We start from the raw sequence: 24,421 nt of genomic DNA, 5'->3' as shown, positions 1-24,421 counted from the left end.
CCGGAAGTAGATGCCCCTAGTTGAGAATGCCCCGGGATGCGAGCGGAAGTTGCGCACCAGCAGTGTGGCAGTAGCGGGAGGCCCCATTAGCGAAAGCGCGCCTTATGTTAAGAACGGTTTCGGCTTAAGAACAGACCTCTGGAATGAATTAAGCTCGTAACCGGAGTTACCGTTGTATGGGACAATCCTGTATTATACAGGACAGGTGGCAACCCCACCCCCAGGCATCACTGTCTGGCCCTCAGTACTCTCTCTAGGCCACATTTCTCTTTCCCCAGGCCTATCCTCAACAATTGACCATACATGAGAAGTGTTTTTGCCTGATTACACTGTGTCCTTGAACTGTGATAATGCGTTTTCCTTGTGTAGATAGAGAGGAGTGTGTGCAAAGTAGCCTACTGTACAAAACTAAAAATTACATTAATTGCTCTGGCCCTGCCCATCATTGGCTGGGGGCTAATGGGAGTTGTAGTCCAAAACACCTGGAAGGCACAAGGTTGGCAAAAGCTGTTTTTATACTAGTCTTCCAAGACTGCTGTTCTGCATAGACCCCACTGTTATCTAGGAGCAGGAAAGCACCTGGCTGAAATGTCCCCTCTTGCTCCAAACCCATTTAGGTGGTCTTGGTCACACCCCTCTCATGTCCCTCAGCACCACCATTGTAGTATGATAGATAGTTCCCATCAGAGCATGGTGATGATGAACTTGCCCCACCAAGATAAAATTTAGCATCTGATCCTTGCACGCCTGCATGCGTGTGTCTGCGTTCTCTCTCTTGACCCTCTCCCCCAAGCTATTCCTCTTAATTGAGTAGTAAGTTGGTTTTCCACGGAGAGCATAGCAGGGCAGTCATCTTGTTGTGGGTTAATCTGCTCCACTTATTCCTTGAACGGGAAAATGTTCTGCTTGTCAGCCGAGGCTTCGGATTATGTCATGCTTGGAAGCCTCTTTTTAAAGAAATAGTATTATTTTTTCTTCTCTTTGAATTTGCTTGCTCTCTGAAGCCTTCTGTATGTTTGTATCTTTCTTCAGTAAGATTGTGAAACACAATGATTCCCTTTTTTTTTAAAAAAGGAGCATCTGGCACTGACTTCTTTGCTTATGCCCTTTATATTTTATTTCAGTTTAATGTTCTGAGTTCTCAGTTTGAGAGTTGGAACTAGAGCCTGTTCAAGCTGGCAAGGCTTTGCCGTTAGAGAAGCAGTGGGACTAGTTGCGGTAATAGGGGGAGAGGGAAAGGTATTTTTCTAGTGCTCTGTAGCACTTTATTCTCTTTATTTGCTACTGCAAATGTTTGGTACTGAGGAGTCATACATTGGAGCAAATTCAGTATGTTGTGATAATCCAGGGTTTCTGACTTATCAGTTGTTCCACTTTGCTCTTCACCTGCTGTGACAGAGAAAAACAAACCAGGAACCCACAGTTAAGTTTGTCTTGCAATTACATCCAAACCTGCTGTTTTAGTTTATTGTTCCCTAACAAGATGCAATACTAAGCCATGGTTTATTTAAGCCATGGTTGAATTTACCACATTAACAACACAAGCAAACTATGGCTTGCTTTTTAAAAACTTGGTTGGTTTTCCAGCTGCTCTTGCCTTGTGCCTTGGTAAGTTGGTAAATATGTGGGGTAGAGTGGTCAACAAACCATTCTTAAGGAATGCTGCTCATATTTCACATAGCACCAGCCATGGTTAAAACTCAGATTCATAAGCCAAGAACAAACAAAGGAATCAGACCATGGCTTGTTGTCAGTAAACAACCCATAATTCAGACATGGGCCAGGTTCACACATAACACTAATCCATGGTTGAATAGGCCATAGTTTGATAAACAATGTTATGTACGAACCAATAAGCCAGGCATGTCTGAAGTCCGTTTCAGGGGCTTAATGCGGACCGCCTGTTGGTTTAATCCGGCCTCTGTAGCAGTTTATTTCCTGGGGTAATTTTTTTAAAAAAACTCAACAACTTCAGTCCTAAAAAAGGTTGGCCCTTTGATAGGCCCTCACAGCCCTTCACTTCATCAAATCTGGCTCTCTTTGAAAAAAGTTTGGACACCACTGTAAACCAACAACAAGCTATGGTTTAAGGTTGGCTTCTGACTGTGAAAACAAACCACAAACTCTTGTTCAGCTATAACAGGAAGCCAGACCATTTTGCTTTGTTTGGTCCTTTCATGGAGTGAATTTTAACAGTGTGGGAGTGATCAGTTACCAGCTTCTTCATGGCCAAACCTGGCTTATTGTGACATGTGAACAATGGTGTACCCGTAATATGCAGTAATTGATCACCCTGTAAGCTGCAGTAATAGCATGGCAGTTTCACTACTTGCCCTCTTCTACAGCTGAGTTTCCCTTTCTCCCCTACAAATATTTCAACAGTTTATGAATTTGGCCTCGCTACCCCCGTTTACATTTTTCAGTTTAGGTTCCTCAAAACGTGAGCAAGGTTTGCATCCCTAGACTGCCCCAATACTTCCAGATTTGTGAACCAAATAAAGCTGTCACTGTAAACACTCCAGCTGCCTTTAGTTTTCTCCCAGCCCTGTTTGTCCACTTGCTAACTTGCAGAAGATATCTACTTGCGACAAGGTTCTTCCTTGGCATTACAAATTAGCAAGATGCTTTTAATAAAACAGTTGGGGAAGTCTGCTTGGACAGCTGCATGAGCTGGTTAGTTTTCATGACTGGTTGCACTTTGTCGCTGAGATCAGAAGCAGATCCTCTTGATCTCCTGAAACAAAAAGCACTTGCAACTTCAAGGCTCCAGGAGACTTAGAAGTTCATCACCTTCCTTTTAAGTAGTCACTGTTGTTACTTAGATACCAAAGCGGCCATATCTAATGCTAATCTATAGTTAAAGGTGCACGAGGATACACTTGAGTGATAGGAACTGCAAACTTCCTTTGGTAACTGGTTGTGGTAATGGAGGAACATCTTAAACAGGGGCGAGGAACTTCAGGCCTCCAGGCCCGTATCTCTCTGACCCTTGGGATTTTTTCTAGGCTGAACATCCCTCCTCAGCCACACTCCTTCTCAGGCAACACACACACCTTACAAGCCCTGCATTGTTTTCTGCTTAAGTATTTTGTGTGTGGCTGGACTGTATCCTTGAACTCTGACTTGCCTGGATGGAGGAGGGTGGAGAGAGGGGTGTGTAGATACTAGCCTACTGTACAGAGGTAAATGGTCATGATTTGCTCTGCCCATTATGCTTCTATGCCCTTCTGGCATGTGTCCCCATAAAGTTGCTCAGAAGTGAATGTGGCCCTTGGGCTGAAGATGGTTCCCCATCCCTGATCTTAAGCATTGTATTCCCTGAGGGTATGTCCTTCATAAATACCCATTGTTTAAGAACATAAGAAGAGCCTGCTGGATCAGGTTGAAGGCCCATCTAGTCCACCATCCTGTTTGCAGAGCGGCCAACCAGATCCCTCAATAGGATCCTTGGCATCTCTAGGGAAAAGGTCCTCAGAAGCAAGGCTAGATGAAACCTTGGAGACTAGTTGCCAGTCAAGAGTAGACATTCCTGGGCTAGTGGGACTAATGCAGCCTGACTCCACAGAGGGCAGCTTTATATGGCCAAGGAGTGCTTCCCACACTAGCAACCCTTACCATTCTTTACCAGTCTTGCCTGTTAACAGCTGCTACTGCCTTTCTGTGGAAGGCTGTATCACAATGTTTGGATTCCCTTATCTCTTTCCCTTAAGAACATATCACATGAGATCTGCTAGATGAGATGAAAGTCCCCCCTCATAGTCCAGCTTTCTCTTCTCACATTAGCCTGCCAGATGCCCTAATGGGAAACCCTTTACAGTTGTTCCATTCCTAATGGGATCCATACTGACTCTCTGCTTACCCTTCTGTTTAAATCTTTGCAGCCTGATGATCCTTGCTTCGCATCTCAGAATCGTGTGTACAATGATATTGGGAAGGAGATGTTGCTGCACGCCTTCGAGGGCTACAATGTCTGTATCTTTGCCTATGGCCAAACTGGAGCTGGGAAGTCCTACACGATGATGGGGAAGCAGGAGGAGAATCAGGCAGGGATCATACCACAGGTAAGGAAGAGACTTGGGGTGCCCTGCTTTGCAAAACGCTTCGAGCAATTGGCTTTCACATGGGATTTCTCTGAAGCTTACAGGAATCAGATTCCAATTTCTTTTCCTCATCCAGAATCGTTGCCTTCTTTTTAGAAATGCAAAAGGTGTGGGAAGAAAGAAGACATTTTAAATAGTCAAAATTAAAGTTAGGATTTATGTGCGTTTGTCTCAACATTCTGTAAGAGCACAATCAAAATATCATTACTTATGGAAAACTTGTAGCAGGAAGAACACATTCATTTGCACGCTTTTGGGGGCAACTGTGTCCGTACAAGAATACCGTAGGTGAAAATGCAACATGCGATCTCAAAGAACTTTCGGTTTGTCACCTACAGAGAGAAAAGTTTGGGTTTTTAAATCTATCTATCATCTATCTATCTATCTATCTATCTATCTATCTATCTATCTATCTATATCTACCTATCTATAGTCTTTTCCAGAGAATGTAGGATACATCTAAGTGGATAGCACCCATAAAATCAGCAATTCTGACAGTCAATATAAAAACAAGGCAGCAGTATGAATGAGTCAGAAAAACAGCAATATACAGTACAGCAAACACATCTATAAGGAGGGCGTAGCTCGGTTGCCAGTAGCAAGAGGAACAAACACAAACCAGTGATCAGCCAATTATAATGACTGTCCTAAAAAAGAAGAAGAGGAAAAGTGGATTTGGGTGAGGCACTTGAAAAGGAACAGTCTCATCTTTGTATATTTACTGTGCTCAATGACCCAGTGATCTGGCTCTGTATAAGGCAGCTTGTTACGTTCCTATGTGTTAAGGGAAGGATTGTAGCTAAGTGGTTAGTGCATCTGCTTTGTATGCAGGGGCCCCCAGAATCAATCACTACCATCTCCAGGTAGGGCTGGGAATGTCCTCTGCCAGAAACCCTGAAGAGCTCCTACTGGTCATCTTGGACAACACTTAGCTCAATGGCACAATGGCCTGACTCTGTATAAGGCAGTTTCCTATGTTCCTATGTATAACTTGCCATTGGTTGTGCTGCTGCTGCTATCAAGTTAATTGAATGAAGTGTGTTTGGGAGGGGAGGCAGTTGCTGAGACTAGATTTCAGCCTCAATAAATACATTTTGCTGAATAGGCATTTTGTGCCCTCGTTCTGCTATAGGATCATCAGCAGATGCTGCTGGCTCTATGCCCCCTGAGTGTAAAATAGACAGTGAAAACCCTTCTTGTGCTAATGGGAAAAACACATGCAGAGCAGACATTTGATGAGGGCTGAGTTATGGCCAGAAGCTGGTGGTAGGTTAAGCAAAATGCCAGCCAGGTGTCAGGGCTGTGTGTCTGCAATTGGAAGCAGGGAGCAAGGCTGAACTCTGTGCTGATTGTTTTGCATGAAGTTGCTGCATTCTATATCAGAGTTGGGTAGCTCATGGGGCAAATCTGGCCCCCAAGCCTTTTGATGTTGCCCGCCCCCCACGAGTATCCTTTTAGAATGATTGTATGATTCTAAGTTTTTAGAATATAGAATTTAAGACAGTATTCAACACACTTGTTTGTTAGCGCAAGGGTTTATGTGTGTGCAACAGAACTACCCCCTGTGTATGTCCTGCATCCTCCCCAAATTTGCTAGAGAGAGTTGGGGGAACCCCAGATCAGATTTAGGGAGCTCACAGAATGGAGGGGAGGGGGAGATCATTGTGTTGCTCAAGCAGAAATCCTTGCACTGGTGCTCCTTTGGGCATTTAATTATTTTTTCCAAATCTGTTTTCTTTCTGCTACTCTTTCCTACCACCCTTACTAGTTATTTCAGGATGGTGATGCCCTGTAAAACTTTCCCCACCATATCCTCTAAAGCAGTGTTTCCCAACCTTTTTTGGGCAAAGGCACACTTGTTTCATGAAAAAAATCTCGAGGCACACCACCATTACAGCCCCGTGACGTCAGCGCGCAGCGTCACGCCAGGAGGGACATGAATTGCTAGCAAATTACATAATCACCTCCTTGAGGGCTGGCTCATCTTCTCCGAAGGCAGAACCCCATTAATTAACAGCACAGACTCACACCATAGCCAAGATGAGGGGGGAAAACCTCAGTCATGCACAGTCATGCACATGTGGGGGCTAAATGAGGACGAAGACCGGGCAGAGAGCAGGGTTCAAATCACCCCACCTGGCCAGGACAATCCCTGGGTGCTCCCTTGGGCCACTCGCCTGACCCACCTCGCAGGGCTGTTGTTGCGAGGATAACACAGGGAGAACCACGCGCGCCCCCGGGAGCTCCTTGGAGGAGAAAGCGGGCGATGAATGCAATGCACGAAATATATGAGAGGCGACCAGGTTTTGCAGGTGAGGGGCCCCCGCCAGCCTCCGCTTCCAACACCCGGCGCAACGACGCCGAAGTTTCCCCCCGGGCTCGGCTCGGGGAGCAGCGCTGCTCCCCCCCGGCTCCCCTTCGCCCTCCCGGCTCTCTGCCGCTCACTGGGGACCCCCCTCACCTGCCAAGTCCGGAGCGCCGGTGGAAGTTGCAGGCATGCATGCAGGGCGCCGCGTTGCCATTGCATTGCACTGCACTCCATGCAACGCCTGCACGCATGCATTGCCTTGCACGCCCGCCAAGGGGTCTCCCCGCGGTCCGATGCGTCCCCTCTGGCGCGGATGCAGCATTGCAAAAATAAAACTCCCCCGACGCAGCCCTACCTGGGGGGCAGCCTCCGCCGCTCCGCCTCCGTGGGGATCCCCGGGCTCCATCCTGCCGCCCGATCTCCGCGGGGGCGCAGGCAGGCTGCGCGGGGTCTGCGCGGAAGAGCCCCTGCCCGCCCGCCCGCCGTCGCTGCGCTCATTCCATGGCCGGGAGAAGAGCGCTTCAAACAAAATGCCCGGCCCGCCAGGCCACGCTGGGAAACGTAGTTCGCGCACCCCGCGCAGAGCCCAAGGGCGAGGGGACTACGGATCCTGGCAGCCCCCGCGCCGGGGACGGAGGGGGAGAGGCCGGGTGCAGGGATGGAGGGACGGGTGGGCGAGCGAGTGAGTGAGTGGCAGCTGCCAAGCCTTGGCCGAGAGCCAGGAAGGGCCTCCCCGGAGGAGGAGGAGGAGGAGGGAGGCGCAGAGCGGGAGGGAGGGAGGGAACCCCAGGGGTCATCTAGTGACGGCGCCCCAATCGAAAATTTGACTTTTAAAAAAAAATCTTTCGAATTTTTTAATTTTTCCCGCGGCACACCAGGCAACATCTCGCGGCACACTAGTGTGCCGCGGAACAGTGGTTGGGAAACACTGCTCTAAAGTACCGGTACCTCTTTGTCTTCATTGCTACAGGCATGTGCTCCCCCCACCTCCTTTGGCTGCTGAAACAGGAGTGATTTTCTCTCTCTGTCAGTCTCCCTTTGGAAGGCAAAGGCTTAAACCCCCCCCCCCCAGCATAAATGAAGTAAAGCAAATATTTAACAGATTTTACAGATTTTACTATGTATGTACACTTTAGAGCAGGGGTCAGCAAACTTTTTCAGCAGGAGGCTGGTCCACTGTCCCTCAGACCTTGTGGGGGGCTGGACTATATTTTGAAAAGAAAAGAAAAATGAATGAATTCCTATGCCCCACAAATAACGCAGAGATGCATTTTAAATAAAAGGACACATTGATTCCCGGACCGTCCATGGGACGGATTTAGAAGGTGTTTGGGCTGGATCCAGCCCCCGGGCCTTAGTTTGCCCACCCATGCTTTAAAGTCCGGATTTCCTGGAAACAGACCCCAAAAACTTCATTTTTGCACTGAATTGCATGCTGGTTGGGGTGTGATTGCTTCAACCATTAGTGCCTGCTCATGCCTTCCTAGCCCCCCATTGTCAGCTCTTAAGTTCCACCTGCAACAAAGGACTAAGGAAGGCCACAACTGTACCTCACACTTAAACTACAAATCCACCACAAATGCACAATTACTGGTCCAAACGATACATTTAAAGCACTATCTTACCATTTTAAACAGTCATGTGTTCACCCCTACCACCAAGAATCCTGGGACCTGTCATTTGTAAAAGGTGTTAAGAGTTGTTAGGAGCCACAGTCATACGTCATAGAACACAGTTCCCAAAGTGGTTTAACAATCCATCCCTCTTCCTAGGGAGCTCTGGAAATTGTATCTCTATGGAGGAAGTAGGAGTCTCATCACCCATTGCATATGACAGCTCCCAGGATTTTTTAGCTGTTTAAAGTGGTATAAGAGTATTTAAAATGTGTAGTGCGCGGTTGTGACTGAAGAAGTATAGAAGTGAGATTATCAGTAACTGGGTAGGTTAGCTGACAGGGTTGTTAACCCCAGCAACCTCCCAAACTGAGTTTATTTTGCTTTTAAAATTCCAGCAGATCAACTCCAAAAGTGATTCTTCTTAAAAATAAGTCAAAGTGTTTTCACAGCTGGCTCTGGGAAGATTTAACATCTTACCGTATTTTTCGCCCCATAAGACGCACCGGCCCATAAGACGCACCTAGATTTTAGGGGGGGAAATAAAGGGAAAAAATTTTATTTCCCCCCCAGGTGCGCTGCGCTACACCAGGAGCTTGGGGCGTGCGGAGCTCAGCGCGCCCCAAGCTTCTGCGTGCCGGCAAGGTCTCCGCTAGCGTGGGAGAGCCGGGCGCCTCTCCCAGGGCTAGCGGACCCCTGCGCTAATCCAGAAGCTTGGGGCGTGCTGAGGTCAGCGCGCCCCAAGCTTCTGCATGCCGGCAAGCAGTCCGCTGCCGCCCCAAGCCTTGCGCACCCGGCGGGACCTCCTGCCGGGTGCGGGAGGCTTGGGGCGGCAGCGGACTGCTTGCCGGCATGCAGAAGCTTGGGGCGCGCTGACCTCAGCACGCCCCAAGCTTCTAGGTGCGCGCAAGCAGTCCGCTGCCGCCCCAAGCCTTGCGCACCCGGCGGGACCTCCTGCCGGGTGTGGGAGGCTTGGGGCGGCAGCGGACTGCTTGCCGGCATGCAGAAGCTTGGGGCGCGCTGAGCTCAGCACGCCCCAAGCTTCTAGGTGCGCGCAAGCAGTCCGCTGCCGCCCCAAGCCTCGCGCACCCGGCGGGACCTCCTGCCGGGTGCGGGAGGCTTGGGGCGGCAGCGGACTGCTTGCCGGCATACAGAAGCTTGGGGCGCGCTGGGCTCAGCACGCCCCAAGCTTCTAGGTGCGCGCAAGAAGTCCGCTGCCGCCCCAAGCCTTGCGCACCCGGCGGGACCTCCTGCCGGGTGCGGGAGGCTTGGGGCGGCAGCGGACTGCTTGCCGGCATACAGAAGCTTGGGGCGCGCTGAGCTCAGCACGCCCCAAGCTTCTAGGTGCGGGGAAGCAGTCCGCTGCCGCCCCAAGCCTTGCGCACCCGGCGGGACCTCCTGCCGGGTGCGGGAGGCTTGGGGCGGCAGCGGACTGCTTGCCGGCATACAGAAGCTTGGGGCGCGCTGAGCTCAGCACGCCCCAAGCTTCTAGGTGCGGGGAAGCAGTCCGCTGCCGCCCCAAGCCTTGCGCACCCGGCGGGACCTCCTGCCGGGTGCGGGAGGCTTGGGGCGGCAGCGGACTGCTTGCCGGCATACAGAAGCTTGGGGCGCGCTGAGCTCAGCACGCCCCAAGCTTCTAGGTGCGGGGAAGCAGTCCGCTGCCGCCCCAAGCCTTGCGCACCCGGCGGGTCCTCCTGCCGGGTGTGGGAGGCTTGGGGCGGCAGCGGACTGCTTGCCGGCATGCAGAAGCTTGGGGCGCGCTGAGCTCAGGACCTCCTGCCGGGTGCGCGAGGCTTGCAGACACTCGCCCGAAGCAGGGGGAGCCCTCCAGAGGGCTCCCCGTGCTTCGGGCGACAGGCTGCCGCCCCAAGCCTCGCGCACCCGGTGGGACCTCCTGCCGGGCGCGCGAGGCTTGCAGGCATTCGCCCCATAAGACGCACCCCGATTTCCCCTTCATTTTTGGAGGGGAAAAAGTGCGTCTTATGGGGCGAAAAATACGGTAATTATCCCTCTCCTAGGAGTTCTAATGCCCTCCTAATGCCCCCTTCCCCCCATGCTGAAGTTGAATTTGGTTATAATCAATATCTGCATAAAGGCTAAATGGATTGGCTGCCAAGTGTGTTTTGGGGGTGTTGGGTGGGCATGGGGACTGGATTAGCAGCCTCTCTGCCAGGCCCCATGTATTGGACAGAAACACTGGAAGCACAGTAGATTAAGCGCCGCAGGGACTTTCCTTACAGTTTGCCTTCTCCCTGGTTGTAGAGTGATGCTCTCTCTCTCTAATCTCTTTATAGCTCTGCGAAGAGCTGTTTGAGAAGATCAATGACAACAGCAATGAGGAAATATCTTACTCTGTGGAGGTAAGTGTCTTGGTTGAATTTCAGGGACACTGTTTAAACATAACTTTGGAAGGGAAGCCTTGTTAAGGCACAACTCTTGTGATATTGAGACATAATCCTTGGTCCCACTGATCAGCTTTCTATGTGTGTCTGTATCTGTATAGCACTACCTGGCATTTTATAAAGAGCAGGTATGTTAAGTCTCTACCCCAAGGCACTTACAATCTAAAACAGGCAGAAGGAAGCATGAGAGGAATTGAGGAAATGGAGGCGTGGGCAGGCAGGAGAAGGCTATCTTATTATTTCCATTACACATGCATTGGCTTTGTTACAATATGGTGTAGGAACTTGGGGGTGATCTAGACTGCACCCACTACTGCTTCACACCCTCCTCAAATGAGAGAGGAGTGTGTGATTGTATGTAGAAATCAGCCTACTGTAGGAAGGTAACATTTACATTTCATGTTCTGTTTTTGCCTCTGGCTCCACGTACCATTGATAAGTGGCCCACAGAATATTGTGCATAAGGAATTATGGCCCTCAGCCTAAAAACGGTTCACCACCCCAGTCTAAGGAATAACCCATTACCTTCTGAAATGCTTTCATCAGCAACACTAGTGTCTCTAATGTCATTTTTTCACCTTCCAGTCAGACTTGAGCATCCCACCTGTGGCTCCAAACTCCATATAACCTAAGTCTCCATGCTACTGCTTGCCCTCTTCTCAAATTTCTCTTCTCCACAGGCTCCCGACAAAAGCCCCAGCCCCAGCCCCAGCCCCCTCCTTCATTTCCTTCACTGCTGGCCACCTCTGCAGATTTAAAATAGCAAGAAGGGGTTGATGTTGTGCTAGCTGCTTGTAGGTCATGTATTCTAGACCTTAAAAATGCTTTGGAGCCTCATTTGCCCTGTCTTCTGGTGACAAACTCAGCGCTATATTTGTAAGCTCATGGTGAATTTTATTTTACAAATACTTGGTGCGAAGGGAGGGCAGATTTGACATTGGAAACCAGTTGTTCCACCACTGCCTGCCAAAATAATAAAGGATTGTTTCTAGCTATATTGTACCCAGAGTAGATCCATTGACATCAATGCAAGTAAATTAAGTTTGATGGGTCTACTCTGATGTAGCCAAAAGATACAGATTTTATGTGCAGTTATGAGCTCTTCAAGTCAGAATCTGTCCCCTTCCTCCAAATCAGCCAGTCTGGAAGGACTTAGCAGAAGCCGCCCCAATTGCCTGTTGAATAAGGAGGCCTGATGAAAGCATATGGAACAAATGCATGCAGCAGTGTGCTATTTTTACCTAGGTTGCATTTCCGTCGTTTGCCAACTTATGGACACACATCCTCCTAAGCATCGGCTTGGCAGACAGCCTAGGAATTGTCATTGTTGTGTCGTGTTAACAGGAAAAACGTGTTTGTTCAGGCACAGCTCTGTCTATTATGCTACCTTCCGGTCACCCCAGTCACCCACATTCTTTGGGCTCTGAAGTAGTCACGCCCCCTTCAGCTACAATGCACACCTGTTGTTTCCTTCCTTGGTTGCTAAAAAGGCTTTCCAACACTGCATTTGTAGCCTGGGGCAAAGCAGCAGTCACACACGCCTGGGTATGCACACAAACACACCTACGTATGTACATACATACATACATGCAGAGCATGAAGTCTATAGCCCTCTCCTGATATTGCTCCCCAGCCTCTGCACTAGGAGCTTTCATATAGTCCACATTCTCTCTATCAATCTCAAAACAACCTCTTCCTCCTCCCACCTTTCACAACCATCTAAGCATGTGGCCATCACCACATGCGTCTTTGAAAACCTGGATAGGTCTAGAACCCAGGAGTGGCTCTTCAGGTTTCCTAATTAGCAGCTGGAGCAACAGAGGTGAAATTTTGCCACTTCCTGGAATGGGTTATAATTTCCTGTGTGACTACAGTATGCGCCTCCCTCCCGCCCTCCCCCAGTGCCTTGCACCCAAGCTGTAAATCAACCTTCGCCAGATGTCGCTGGAGGACATTCCTGATAGGGATGGTGCCTCCTACTGGAAGGATCAGGCAGGGTCCTCTGAAGTCTTTTGCCTCCTCTCCAGGATGAGGAGTAAGTAAATTTTTCCCAGCATCAGGTCCACCCTGGTATTTATCTACAACAGCAGCCATCAACCTCAGCTAGCATGGCCAATAGTGAGGGATGAGGGGAGCTGTAGTCCAACAAGATATGGAGGGCCACATATTTCCCTATTCCTGGAGTTGGCCATAATGGGCTAGAAGGAGCAGTGATATGTTCTGACTTACGTAAGGTGGTCTCATTAGCTCAATAGCTATTTGGATGGATAAATTCCTCTTGTTATTTTTCTTTGTAGATGCTAGAGTAATCTAAAGAGCTCTTACGTAACTCTTTCAGCCAAAGTGCATATTGATTGCTTGTTCTGAAACATAATCATTGTGAATAATGGAGCCTTCTTAAATGATGATGATTTTTTTTAACTCTGTAAAAGAGGATCTTTCTAAATATATTTATCTCTTCATACTCCCTGGGTCACCTGTTTTGAGTAAACATCTTCCTTAACATCATTTTCCTGTATTGGTTTTCTTACAATTGTCCAGATTTAAACCGTGTGTGTGTGTGTGTGTCTTCTTGCAGGTCAGTTACATGGAGATCTACTGTGAGAGAGTCCGTGATCTGCTGAACCCCAAGAACAAGGGGAATCTGCGTGTCCGGGAGCATCCTCTGCTTGGGCCGTACGTGGAAGACCTGTCGAAACTTGCTGTCACTTCTTACACTGATATTGCGGACCTCATGGATGCTGGGAACAAAGCTAGGTAGGTTGGGTCTTATTTCAGGCATGGCACAGGACATTGGTGTTTCACAACTCACACAGCTGTGAGGTATTAAAAATATTTGCTAGTACACCAGTGAAAATAATTTCCCTGTCAACTTATGAATATAACCATTAGGAGTATTGGCTAACAAACATTTTGGCCAGTCAGTCAGACCCTGCATGTGAGCCAGGAAGTCTTTCATTGGATATAGTTTCTCATTTCAACAGAACCTGGAAACTATGGTTAGGAGGTTTAGAACAAAATGTGGTATTAAGCCAGTTTCAAAACATAGTTGAATGTCATGGCTTGTTTCTAACCTGTGAACAATAGTTTCTTGGTTTAGATAGAACATGAAATGATATTGAATGGAAGACTTCCTAGTTGGTTGGTTGGTTTGCTTGTGCGAAGGCACATGTGGCCAAAGTCTCATCAATATCTTCGCTTGTTAATCCGAGATATGATTGTCCAAGTGCACACAATTGAATTCTCCTTCCTCCCAATCAAATATTTCTCTTCAACTACTTCTGGCAGTGGTGGGGTATAAATAATAAATTATTATTATTATTATTATTATTATTATTATTATTATTATTATATGGTATACTTTACTAGTTCTGTTTTGCAGCTTATAAATTAAAATTGTGGACTAGGTTGGCATAAGAAATTATCCTAGGGCACAATGATGCAGCTGCTTGCTGAAGCTAAGCTGGTGAGGGGGTGGCCAGTGCCTGGGGGGGAGGGCACTGCATACACTGCCTTGAGCTCCCTCATGGAAGAGCTAATACAAATGAATTCCCCCACTTTTCAGCCAAGGTTAGCTCCAAAAGTGGATTACAAATCAAATAGACAAATACAGAGGATTCAAGGGTATGTGTCTGGCTGTCTCTCCTGACTCCTGGCAGTCCACAACACAGTCTAGAAATGGATCCTCCAGCTATTGTTAGAATCCAACTCCCAGCAGCTGCAGCAGCCAGCATGGCTTTGGTAAGCAATGATGGGAGTTGGTAATCCACCAACCTTTGGAGGTCTGCAGGTTCTCCCATCCCTAACCTAGTCCCAGGTTCAGAGGACCTTGTATGATGGTAAAGATGCCAACTTCCCATTGATTCTTCCCACCAATGGTGTTCTTGTTCTTTAATCCCGAGCTTTCCCTTTCTTTCTCTTTTCTGTATTAAAGGACGGTGGCAGCTACCAACATGAATGAAACCAGCAGCCGTTCCCATGCAGTCTTTACTATTGTTTTCACGCAGAAGAAGCATGACCTTGAAACTGACCTTTCCACTGAGAAGGTAGGCTACTCCCGAGTTGGGAATCAGGGGAAATAGCTGGGGTGCAAAGCAAGCTCCTTGCAACTAGATCAGGGACTTCCCTCATAACATGATTTGGGAACTGCTCGCTCTCTTTCCCAAGGGTGGTGAGAAATGTCGGGTGATGCCTTCTGATCTGCTTAGGGTTGTATCCAACTAAGGCCATATTTACACCTTATATTTAACACATTACAGTGGTACCTTGGGTTACAGACACTTCAGTTTACAGACTCCACTAACCCAGAAATAGTACTTTGGGTTAAGAACTTTACTTCAGGATGAGAAAAGAAATCGCGCAGTGGCGGCAGCGGGAGGCCCCATTAGCTAAAGTGGTACCTCAGGTTAAGAACAGTTACAGGTTAAGAATGGATCTCTGGAACGAATTAAGTACTTAACCCGAGGTACCACTGTATTTGTTTGAAACACTTTAAACAGTGATGGCTTGCCCCAAAGAGTTCTGGAAAGTATAATTGTTAGAAGACCCTCATTCCGCTTAGAGGACTAGTAGTTTAACAGTCTCTCTTCCTAGGGAACTCTGAGATTTATAGCTCTGGGAGGGGAGTAAGGGTCTCCTAGGAAATCTAGGATACTTTGTGGGAAGCCATGACAGTTTAAAGTCTATCAGAGTGCTTTAAATATATCTTAAGAATTTGGCCTTAGTAGGATACAACCCTAAGAAAGAAGATCTCTGTAGCTGTAGCATAAGGATAGCCTGAGTAAACCCCCCTCCTTCTGCACAGAAGTGCCAGTGTTTCTGCTTGGCAGGGCTTAACTAATTACCGCCTCATTAACTCTCTCTCTTCTTCTCCATCCTCCCTGTTGGCCTAGTTTCCTTTGGAGGTGGCAACAAGCAAGCCACCTTTTTAAACTGTGGAGGGATTTGCATGTTTAAAAGGGGAGCTTATTCTTCGTGGGGGAAGTCTCTCTCTGGCCTGAATGCTACTTTTGGAGGAAAAAACAGGAGAAGCTTTAGCACAGTGCATTGTGCAACTGGGGTACTTATAGAACGTTTCAATTCTAAGAATAAACATTTATCTCTCTACAATACAATATCTGGGGCTTTTTACTCGAGGGGAAAAATGTGAGTAAGGGAGGGCATGATAGAAGTGTCTCATAAAACGATGCATTGTGTGAAGAGAGTAGATACGGAGAAGTTTTTCTCCCTCTCTCATACTTCTAGAACTCATGGACATCCAGTGTAGCTGAATGTGCACACAATACACAGTTAAATGATGGAATTCGCTCCCACAAGAGCTAGTGATGGCCACTAATTTGGCTGGCTTCAAAAGAACATCACTACTAGCCACAATGGCTATGTTCTCTGTCTACTGTTGGAGGCAGTATGCCTCTGAATACATTCAGTTGCTGGGAATTGCAAATGAGTGCTGTTGTGCTGAGGTCCTGCTTGTAGGCTTCGCATTGGGGCAACTGGTTGGGTGCTGTGAGAGCAGGATGCTGGACTAGGTGTGACTTTGGCCTGATTCAGCTGCAGGGCTATTTTTATGTTATCACATTACCTGTTCTCTCACATTAACACTCTGCAAAGTTACAGGAGGACAGTGACCTGCTTGTCATGTTGTTGACTTAACTTCTTTATTAGATGAAGATAATCAAAACTAGCAACCTGTAATTTTCTGGCCAGGTGGTTGTAATGTAATTCTCCCCACACCCCCAATATATATTCCATCCCAGGTGAATGCAAATTCCTGTTTGCAAAACAGTAAACATGGCCAGCATCCTAATGTTGCGTATAGCTGCTGAGGCTGCATGTTTTATTCCCAATTAAGTATTCTTAATCATTGCTATGCTTGAGGTTTTTGTTTCAGGCATGAAGTAATGGGGTAGTGATCAGAAAAGGAACAGTTAAACTAGGGGTCATGAGATGGGTGGTGTTAGCATGCCATTGACAGTCCTGATTCTGGTGACACTGGTGCCCTGATATGGAGAGCAGTTTCCTCTTCTATGATGACAGTAGCCCCTTCAAGCTTGCAGAATCTGTGATATATAAAGTTTTGACAGTCATGCTGGCTGTGTCACGTTTGTAAATCTGCCTCTTTGTAAGCCATGGCTAAAATATAGGGGAGGTGTTTGAATGTCTGAAAGTTGAACTTATTGGGACTTTATAGCAGGCAGGAGTGTGTTTACCTTGGGCACCCGAATACTGTGGGACCAAGATGAAATTGCTGGCTTTCTTTCTCTTTCCCTGCCTTATTTGACCATGCTTTTCTTCCCAGGTTAGCAAAATTAGCCTCGTGGATCTTGCTGGGAGTGAGAGGGCAGACTCCACTGGTGCCAAAGGGACCCGATTAAAGGTATGAGTTGGCTCTGCTATGTTGTGGGTAGCCAGGGAAGGAATGTAGGTCAGTGTTAAGAGCAGCCACTTTGCATGCAGAACACTCCAGGTTCAATCCCCAGCATCTCCAGTTAAAAAGGATCAGGCAGCAGCAGGTAATGGGAAGGACCCTTCTCAGCCAGAGACTGGAGAGCCACTCCCAGTTTCACTACTACGCTAGACTGGTCAGTGGTCTGACTTGGTAATGAGTACATTCCTGGATGTTGCCATATCGTTTAATGCATTGCCAAGGATCAGTATTCAGCATGCTGCCCTACCCAGTTTGGAGTGAGACCTTAGCCTTTGTTTTTTCAAAACAGCCGGCCAGATGTTTGCTAGCCAATCTTCAGCCCTGGTGGGGGTAGAAAATGAGATAAGAGTACAATTGATACTTGGAATTGGAGTGCCTGTTGCTCATGGGTCCCACCCAGTAGTTGAGGGACTGCATGTTGAGAATCTTGCATTGTAGGGGGTTGGTGTAGATGACCATTGGGGGACCCTTCCAACTTTACAGTTCTGATTCTGTGATTCTATGTGATCCATAGCCCTTTCTATTCCTCCTTTGTGGGTGGGGCTTGCAGAGGTGAAACCAGAGTCCCTGCCACTTTGCTGGAGGAAGGGAAAAATGCAGCCTGCATCTCCAGGAATTTTAGGACAGTGATGACCTATGCATGACGTATACCTGTTGGTCAGATCCTAGACCAACACAGGTGACCACTAGGTAAAGAGAGTCTGTTCTGAGATGCTGTATCATGCATGGAGTCAGACACAATGTACAAAAGAAGTAGAATCCTTAATGCAATAGGTGTATATATTCTGTAGCAAATAGTGGGGTGGGTGGGGGTGAAGTGTCTCATTTTTCCAGACTTCCCTTTTATATCTGGACAGCTTCAAAATCAAATGTTTGTTTTACCTTTCTAGGAGGGAGCAAATATCAACAAGTCTCTCACCACCTTGGGAAAAGTCATTTCAGCCTTAGCAGAAGTGGTAAGTCCAAATTATTTTCACATTCATTATTTTTAAAAAAGCCAAAACCATGAGCTTTACAAGCCCACCTGGTTCTAGTAACATGCCAAGACAGTGTTTTAACAGCTGTTTTAAAAAATACTTAGTGCCCAAGTAGAAATGTTTTTGTTGTAGCTTTCCAAAGCCAGAGGGCTTCAGAACTCTACTATTTGGAAATAGTGATCCTCTACCCCAATTCTCCCCACTTACTAAAGAGCCTCAGACATGCTGATTTTGGGATGATTTGGGTGGGGAACTAACTGGGGCCAGCAGGGCCCCTGATTTGACCCATGAGGCTGCTGTCCCTGAAAAAAACTGCTCACCTGCCCCACTCCTGGCATTATATTGCAAAATTCTAAACTAGAGAGGGCATGGGCTGGGCTGCATCCGTATGTGGCTGGGCTCAGACTCCCATCATCCCTGACCATTTGCCATGCTGGCTAATGGGAGTTGGAATCCAACAACATCTGAATCTCCAGTGGTTCCTTATTGCTGTTTCAAATGGTCAAAGCCTAGCTCAGAGGTGACTGCTTCTCTTAACACTGAGTATAGTGTTAGCCAGACTTTTAACATGTTGTGTATGTCTGATAATGCCTAGTCCTGGAGCTTCCGGCACATGGCAGGGTTCTCCCTTTATGCTCCATCTAAGCTCTTAAATTGACATGGCTGAAGCCCCTCTAGCTCCTGTCCTCCTTCCTAAGGCTTCCTGCCCTATTGTAGCCCCCCTTCATATAGTCAAACTCCATAGATTAAAGGTTACCACCTGGGGAAAGTGTTTTGAGGTGCTTACTGATGTGGTTCCTTGGAAAAGTAACTGGAAGTGCATCTGTGAATCTGTGGTGCCTGTTTAAACTCCCTTCTCTTCCTTGCTCAACAAACATAACCTTATCTTCTTCCTTCTTTCCTTCCTTCAATGCTTCCAAATTTAGGATAACTGCACCAGCAAGGTATGATGATGGAGGAAGGGTAGCTGCTATCAACTAAAATGTGATATAGCCTGAAGACCAGGGATGGAGAAGCCGTGACCTTCCAAGATGCAGCTAGACTCTAGCTCTCATCAGCCTTCCCCACTGATCGTTCTGGCTGGGCTGATAGGAGTTGAAGTCCAGCAACATATGGAGTGTTGCAGGTTCCCCCACTTCTGGTGCTGACTATGTGGGTCTTTAGACCAGAAGGAACTAGGAGCAGGGGTCCACAGGGTAGCACTGGTTCCATGTTTAAGGATGCATTTCTATTGGCTTTAGAATCTCTTTGAAGGGGCCTCAAAATCCATCTAGTCCAGCCTCCTGCCTATGCAGGAAATTTACTTGCTGCACCATTTACTTGCTTTTATGTTATTCTGTTGGTTTTAGCTTGTATTTTTGTTTTAAGGGATGTTGTTGCCACACTGTACATAGTTTATACCACTTACAGGTGTGGTGTTTTTTTTAAGAAAACTTAAGTGGTTTAGCAATGATTTGAAATAAATGAAATAAATAATAAACACAGTCACCAAAATGGGTGTTTGGGCTCAACCATATAAGTGACCGTCTCTGAAAAGGAGAAGTCTGATTTATTTTTTAAAAATCCTATACTTCCATCTTTCTCTAAGATGGTGTTTGCTGTGGTCTCCCATCCAAGGGATTAGCCAGGTCTACAAATTCTTTGCCTCAGCATTGGGTCCCTCTAGATCACTCTCTGGACCTCAAGGGAAAGGAGTATTGATTCACAAGAGCACAAAGTGGATCCCTGCTCCTGTTGTAACTAACTTGGTTTTCCCTTTCTTTAGCAGTACAAGTAACATGCACTTACTTATTGCTGCTTCTTCTGAAACAAAACTTTAGACCAGGGGAAGTAGTGGTCCTCCAGGTGTTGTTGGGTTCCCATCTCCCACCACTTCTGACCATTGGCCATGTTGGCCAGGCTGATTGGAGATGGAGTGTAGCAACACCTGAAGGACCACAGAACTTCCCACCTCCCTGCTTTCAAAGCTTCTGGTTCCCACCAGCCAGGGAGAGCAGAGCTTATGCCCGGCTAACTCTTCTTTGCCATTAAAACCTGGGAGTCTGCACTCTTCTCTCTCCCACTGTTGGCTCTCAAATGAGTAAGAAGGGGCATTTGCTGAGCTGCTTGTGTGTTAGGGTGGTTTGCATGCAATAATGCATTGCTGAGGTTGCTACTTTACATTTGAAGTTTTTGCAGTGGAAACATTCAGATGGATGCAATTGAAACTGACTTCTGATTAGGCCCGCTCTTTCCTTTCCCACCTCTACTGCTTTGCCTAAAAGTCAGGTGGCATTTGCTGTGGTCTCCCATCCAAGAGTGACCAGGTCTACAAATGCTTTGCTTCAGCATTGGGTTTTCCTAGATCATTCCCTTGTAGCTCAAGGGAGGGATTCTTAATTCACAAGAGCACAGCTGCTTTTAAAAAGTGCATGTGGGAAGGAATTTGTGGGTGTGGGTGTTTCCTGCGTAGCATCTGTTTCAGTCCTGTGCCAAAAGTAGGACTTGAACCCCCGTTCAGGAGCACCTCTCACTGCTGCCAAAATCTACACAGACTGCTTCATAGCTGTTTCCTTCCTGACAGTGTCTGTCTGTGTTTTCCTGTGAACACTTCCTAAATCCTTCTAATCTTCAACCAGGTACAAGATTAGTTTGTGTGGGTGGGAGGCAACATAGAATTGGACCTCTCTAGTCTAATTTTGCTAGCTAAGGCTTTCTGACCTCTCTCTGTCCTCAGTAATCTCTCCCCATCCCATCCCCTTCAGTAGTTTTAAATGCTCTTCCATCTGTCTGTACCCACTTCATTGGTGGCTGTTATCCTTTCTTAGGTAAAAGCCCAGCGGTATGTAAGCACAAATATAATTCAGCTGATGATTTACTCAAATATAATTCAGCTGATGATGCTTCTTGGCTTGCTGAAAATTAATTTCTAAATAAAACAGAATACCGTTGATCTAATCTTAGTGCCGTACTCCAAATATGTCTGGCTTCAAGCTTGCAGAGTGTTGTGGAAATATCCAGAGTCTCTTTGGATTAACTTTGTAGCTTTGGTTTTTACTGAGGTGGTCAACTTATATCTAGGTTGTACCACTTGGGAGTGTAGTTGAGCCCCAGCCCCCCTTTTTTTAGAAAGCAAAAACACATTGCATGTAGAAGCCCAGTGTGTCAATTCGAAGGATTCCAGCCTAACCTTTCTCCCTGAATTTCATGGACTTTTATTTTATTTACCTATTTATTATTTATTTAATTTATATATCACCCTTCATTTGAGGATAAACTATACAACTTACAATGTTGTTTCACATGTTGCTATATTTAGCTTCTTAGTTTTCTATCCTGTCTGCAATTATTTCATCTGCACAGTCTATTTAACTCAGTGGGTGGACAACTTTCTGTTCTCTTGGTAGAGCGGAAGATATTATCTTCAGAAAGTGGCTGGGGGGTGGCATTTGTTGATCAGTCAGGTTCTGTAGTAATGGTGGTTGCTAACAGGTGCTTCACTCTTACAGCGTATGTGATTTCAGGCAAAGCCAGAAAATAATAATACAAGTATGTGTGGAATCAGAGCATGTTTTACTCAGAGCAAACCCGTTGAAATGTATGGATTCAAGTTTGCCATGTCAATTCATTTCAATGGGTTCCCAGCATTGGATGCACCCTTCTTTGTGCTGCAACGCAGAAGCATTTCCTGTGTGTGCAAAACAATGGGGAAATGTTTTGTAGTGAGAATTTTTGTTGTGGGGCTTGATGGGGCACATCGGCTGCCAGTTGACCACATCTGTTTCAACTTGAAATGTCCTGGTCACGATCCAAAGACTGGCAGGGGTTGTTCATGCACATGTGCAACTTTCTAGGCTAATGCTTCCATGACAGGAGCCCAACGTACTACAAGACAAGCCACTTTTTGAAATCTCTTTGCTACAAAGCAAGGAAGAATGCTGCTTGAAGAATGAGAAATAAAAAATCCCACTAGGTGTGCTAAAGCACTCAGGCAGGATGAAAGTAGTTCATGAGATCCCAACTCTGAATCCTCTCCTTGCTTTGTCTCCTCCACCCATTTTAAGATGTCTTATAACTTGGGTAAGATGGTATGTAGCATTTTAGCTGCCCACCTTGATGACTGTTAGGAATATATTAAAAACACACACATTAATTTCAGCAGTTGCCTTCTTAGAAGCATTCAACCCTCCCTGTAAAACTCTTCTGCCTAATTGTTTAATGATAGTTTTTAATATCTGTTTAGTCTAACCAATTGACTAAAACATTGTAGCTTTAATTCTAGTATGCACTTGCTTCCTGAAGCTTTTGTTTCATTGTGAGATTATCTTGGCAAAAACATGCCTTCAGATGTTGCTTCTTGAAAGGTTCAGGAAAACGTGTGCACACAACTTTGTGCAGACTTCCTGTTTTGTGTGTGGCAACTGGCTTTTAAATGCTAATGTCCTCTTGCAGAGTAAGAAGAAAAAGAAGACTGATTTTATTCCATACAGGGATTCTGTGCTGACGTGGCTGCTTCGGGAAAACCTAGGTATGTTGACATAGCAGAATCTTTTCCCACCTTTTATTAGTTCCCTGCTAATTAGTAATTACCTTTCATTGTTTTACACATGGTATTTTGGGGTGGGGAACCTTTGGCCCACCATATGTTGCTAGGCTACAACTCCCTGTGTTACCTTTGACAGTTGGCTGTGCTGGCTGGGGTTGATGGGAAGTGGAGTCCAACAAACATCTGGAGGGCCACAGGTTCCATGCAGAGATACAGCAGGGAGCCTCCTTTTTGGATGGTGCTTCTAGTTCCCAAGAGCCTTCAGTCTAGGCACGGGGGTCCTGTGCTCTTCCCAGGTGTTACTGAAGTACAATCCCCATCTTTCCTCATCATTGGCCATGCTGGCTGGGACGGATGAGAGTTGTAGTCCTGCTTCATGTGGAAAGCCACAGTATCCCCACCTCTGTGGTATTTCCAAGGTTCAATATTGTACACTGTGGCTGCATCTAATGAAGTGGACACTATTCCACGAAAGCTTATGCCGTTATAAATTTATTTCTCCTTGCAATTATACAAGACTTCCTGTTGTATGACCATCACCATATATATATATATATATATATATATATATATATATATATATATATATATATATTATTTGGAGGTTAAAAAGCAGGTTTCTGGTCTTCATTGTTCTGAGGGGAAAAAGATACCTGAAGGTTAGATTTAGGATTATATCCAATACTAGTCCTACTCAGAGTAGACACACTAAAATTAATGGCTATGTCTAATTTAGGTCCATGAACTTCAGTTGGTCTGCTATTAGTAGAACTAGGTTGGATACAACCCTAAAATATAATTTTCCCACTTATATATATCGTATATACCAGGCTTCAGGAGAGCCGCACCGCCAGCCCCGCAAACTCGGGGGACAGCGGGTGGCGCAGCGCGCCTTTCCCGCTGTCCCCCGACTTGGTTAGAAGGCTGGCGGGAGGGAGAAGCCTGCTCCTCCCCGTCGACAGCCCCACAAACTCGGGGGACAGCGGGTGGCGCAGCGCGCCTTTCCCGCTGTCCCCCAACTTGGTTAGAAGGCTGGCGGGGGGCTTCCCCCTCCTCCAGCCCCGCAAGCTCCACGCAACTTCAGCATCGCTGTGGGTCCCGTTCTGGGCGCTGGGGGAGGGGGAAGTTTGGGGAAGCTCGGGTTTCCCCCTCCTCCAGCCCCGCAAGCTCCGGCATCGCAGCTCCGGCATCGCTCTGGGTCCCGTTCTGGGGGCTGGGGGAGGGGGAAGCTCGGGCTTCCCCCTTCTCCAGCCCCCAAGCTCCCAGAGCAATGCCAAAGCTGCACGCAGCTTCGGCATCACTCTGGGTCCTGTTCTGGGGGCTGGCGTTGGGGGAAGCCCGAGCTTCCCCAGCCCCGCGCCTGGGGGGGAAAATAAATTTCCCCCCCTTTATTCCCCCCCCAAATCTAGGTGCGTCCTATGGGCCGGTGCGTCCTAAAGGGCGAAAAATACGGTATGCTTTTTATATTGTATATTGATCCTAAATAAAAGCATTTAGGATCTTTAAAAGAGCCAGTTTAATCTCTTGTTGTTTTTTGTGTTTTGTTTTTGTGTTTTTTTAGTTTAATCTCTTGTTGACCTTCCAATGCCTTGGCTGTGGGACCTGGATTTGTGACTCAGTCTGTCATTAGTGCTGTTAGCAGTCAACTTTGACTCCTGTTTAATTGGATACCCTTTTTTGCTTCATAGGTGGCAACTCAAGAACAGCCATGGTGGCTGCTCTGAGCCCAGCAGACATAAACTACGATGAAACACTAAGCACTTTAAGGTATTGAACGTGGTGTCAAAATGGGGGCAGGTCTGCTGCTTTCCCATCTAGTTCCCTTGTTTGTAGCATGGAAATGTGAAATGGAGGTTGATTCTGGTCTCTCTTACTCTACTCACCTTAGTTAGTTGTGGTAGTGTAAGGAAGTTCAGCAGAATCATATGAAGACTGTTTAAACTCCTTAAAAATTACATGCGGTGAGAGGAAGTGAACCATGAATAGGAAGTTGCCTTATACTAAGTCAGACCATTGGTTCATCTAGTTTAGGATTGTCTACACTGACTGATGGCAGGTCTTTAGGGTAT

General features: G+C 46.9%; 1 protein-coding gene across 17 annotated transcripts in view; it reads left to right on the top strand.

Moving 5' to 3' along the window:
• The window catches only part of KIF1B (kinesin family member 1B), a 134,550-nt gene that overhangs the window by 37,926 nt on the left and 72,203 nt on the right, over positions 1–24,421 (top strand). For 9 of the 17 annotated variants that reach the window (XR_014528383.1, XR_014528384.1, XM_083512781.1 and 6 more), the window contains exons 4-11: positions 3,882–4,061; positions 10,316–10,381; positions 13,002–13,180; positions 14,358–14,469; positions 16,722–16,799; positions 17,741–17,806; positions 22,259–22,334; positions 24,041–24,119. Coding sequence is in view for 14 of the 17 variants with exons in the window: in XM_083512781.1 (XP_083368907.1) it covers positions 3,882–4,061; positions 10,316–10,381; positions 13,002–13,180; positions 14,358–14,469; positions 16,722–16,799; positions 17,741–17,806; positions 22,259–22,334; positions 24,041–24,119 (836 nt within the window). In the remaining 3 variants the exon portion in view is untranslated. Of the gene's footprint in view, positions 1–3,881; positions 4,062–10,315; positions 10,382–13,001; positions 13,181–14,357; positions 14,470–16,721; positions 16,800–17,740; positions 17,807–18,753; positions 18,772–22,258; positions 22,335–24,040; positions 24,120–24,421 lie in introns of all 17 variants that reach the window. The other 8 variants (XR_014528385.1, XM_083512780.1, XM_083512779.1 and 5 more) reach the window with 1 other exon arrangement.

This window comes from Podarcis liolepis (assembly GCF_965112155.1).
Source record: "Podarcis liolepis genome assembly, chromosome: 7".
NCBI lineage: Eukaryota > Metazoa > Chordata > Lepidosauria > Squamata > Lacertidae > Podarcis > Podarcis liolepis.
This window is presented reverse-complemented; position numbering and strand designations above follow the sequence as displayed.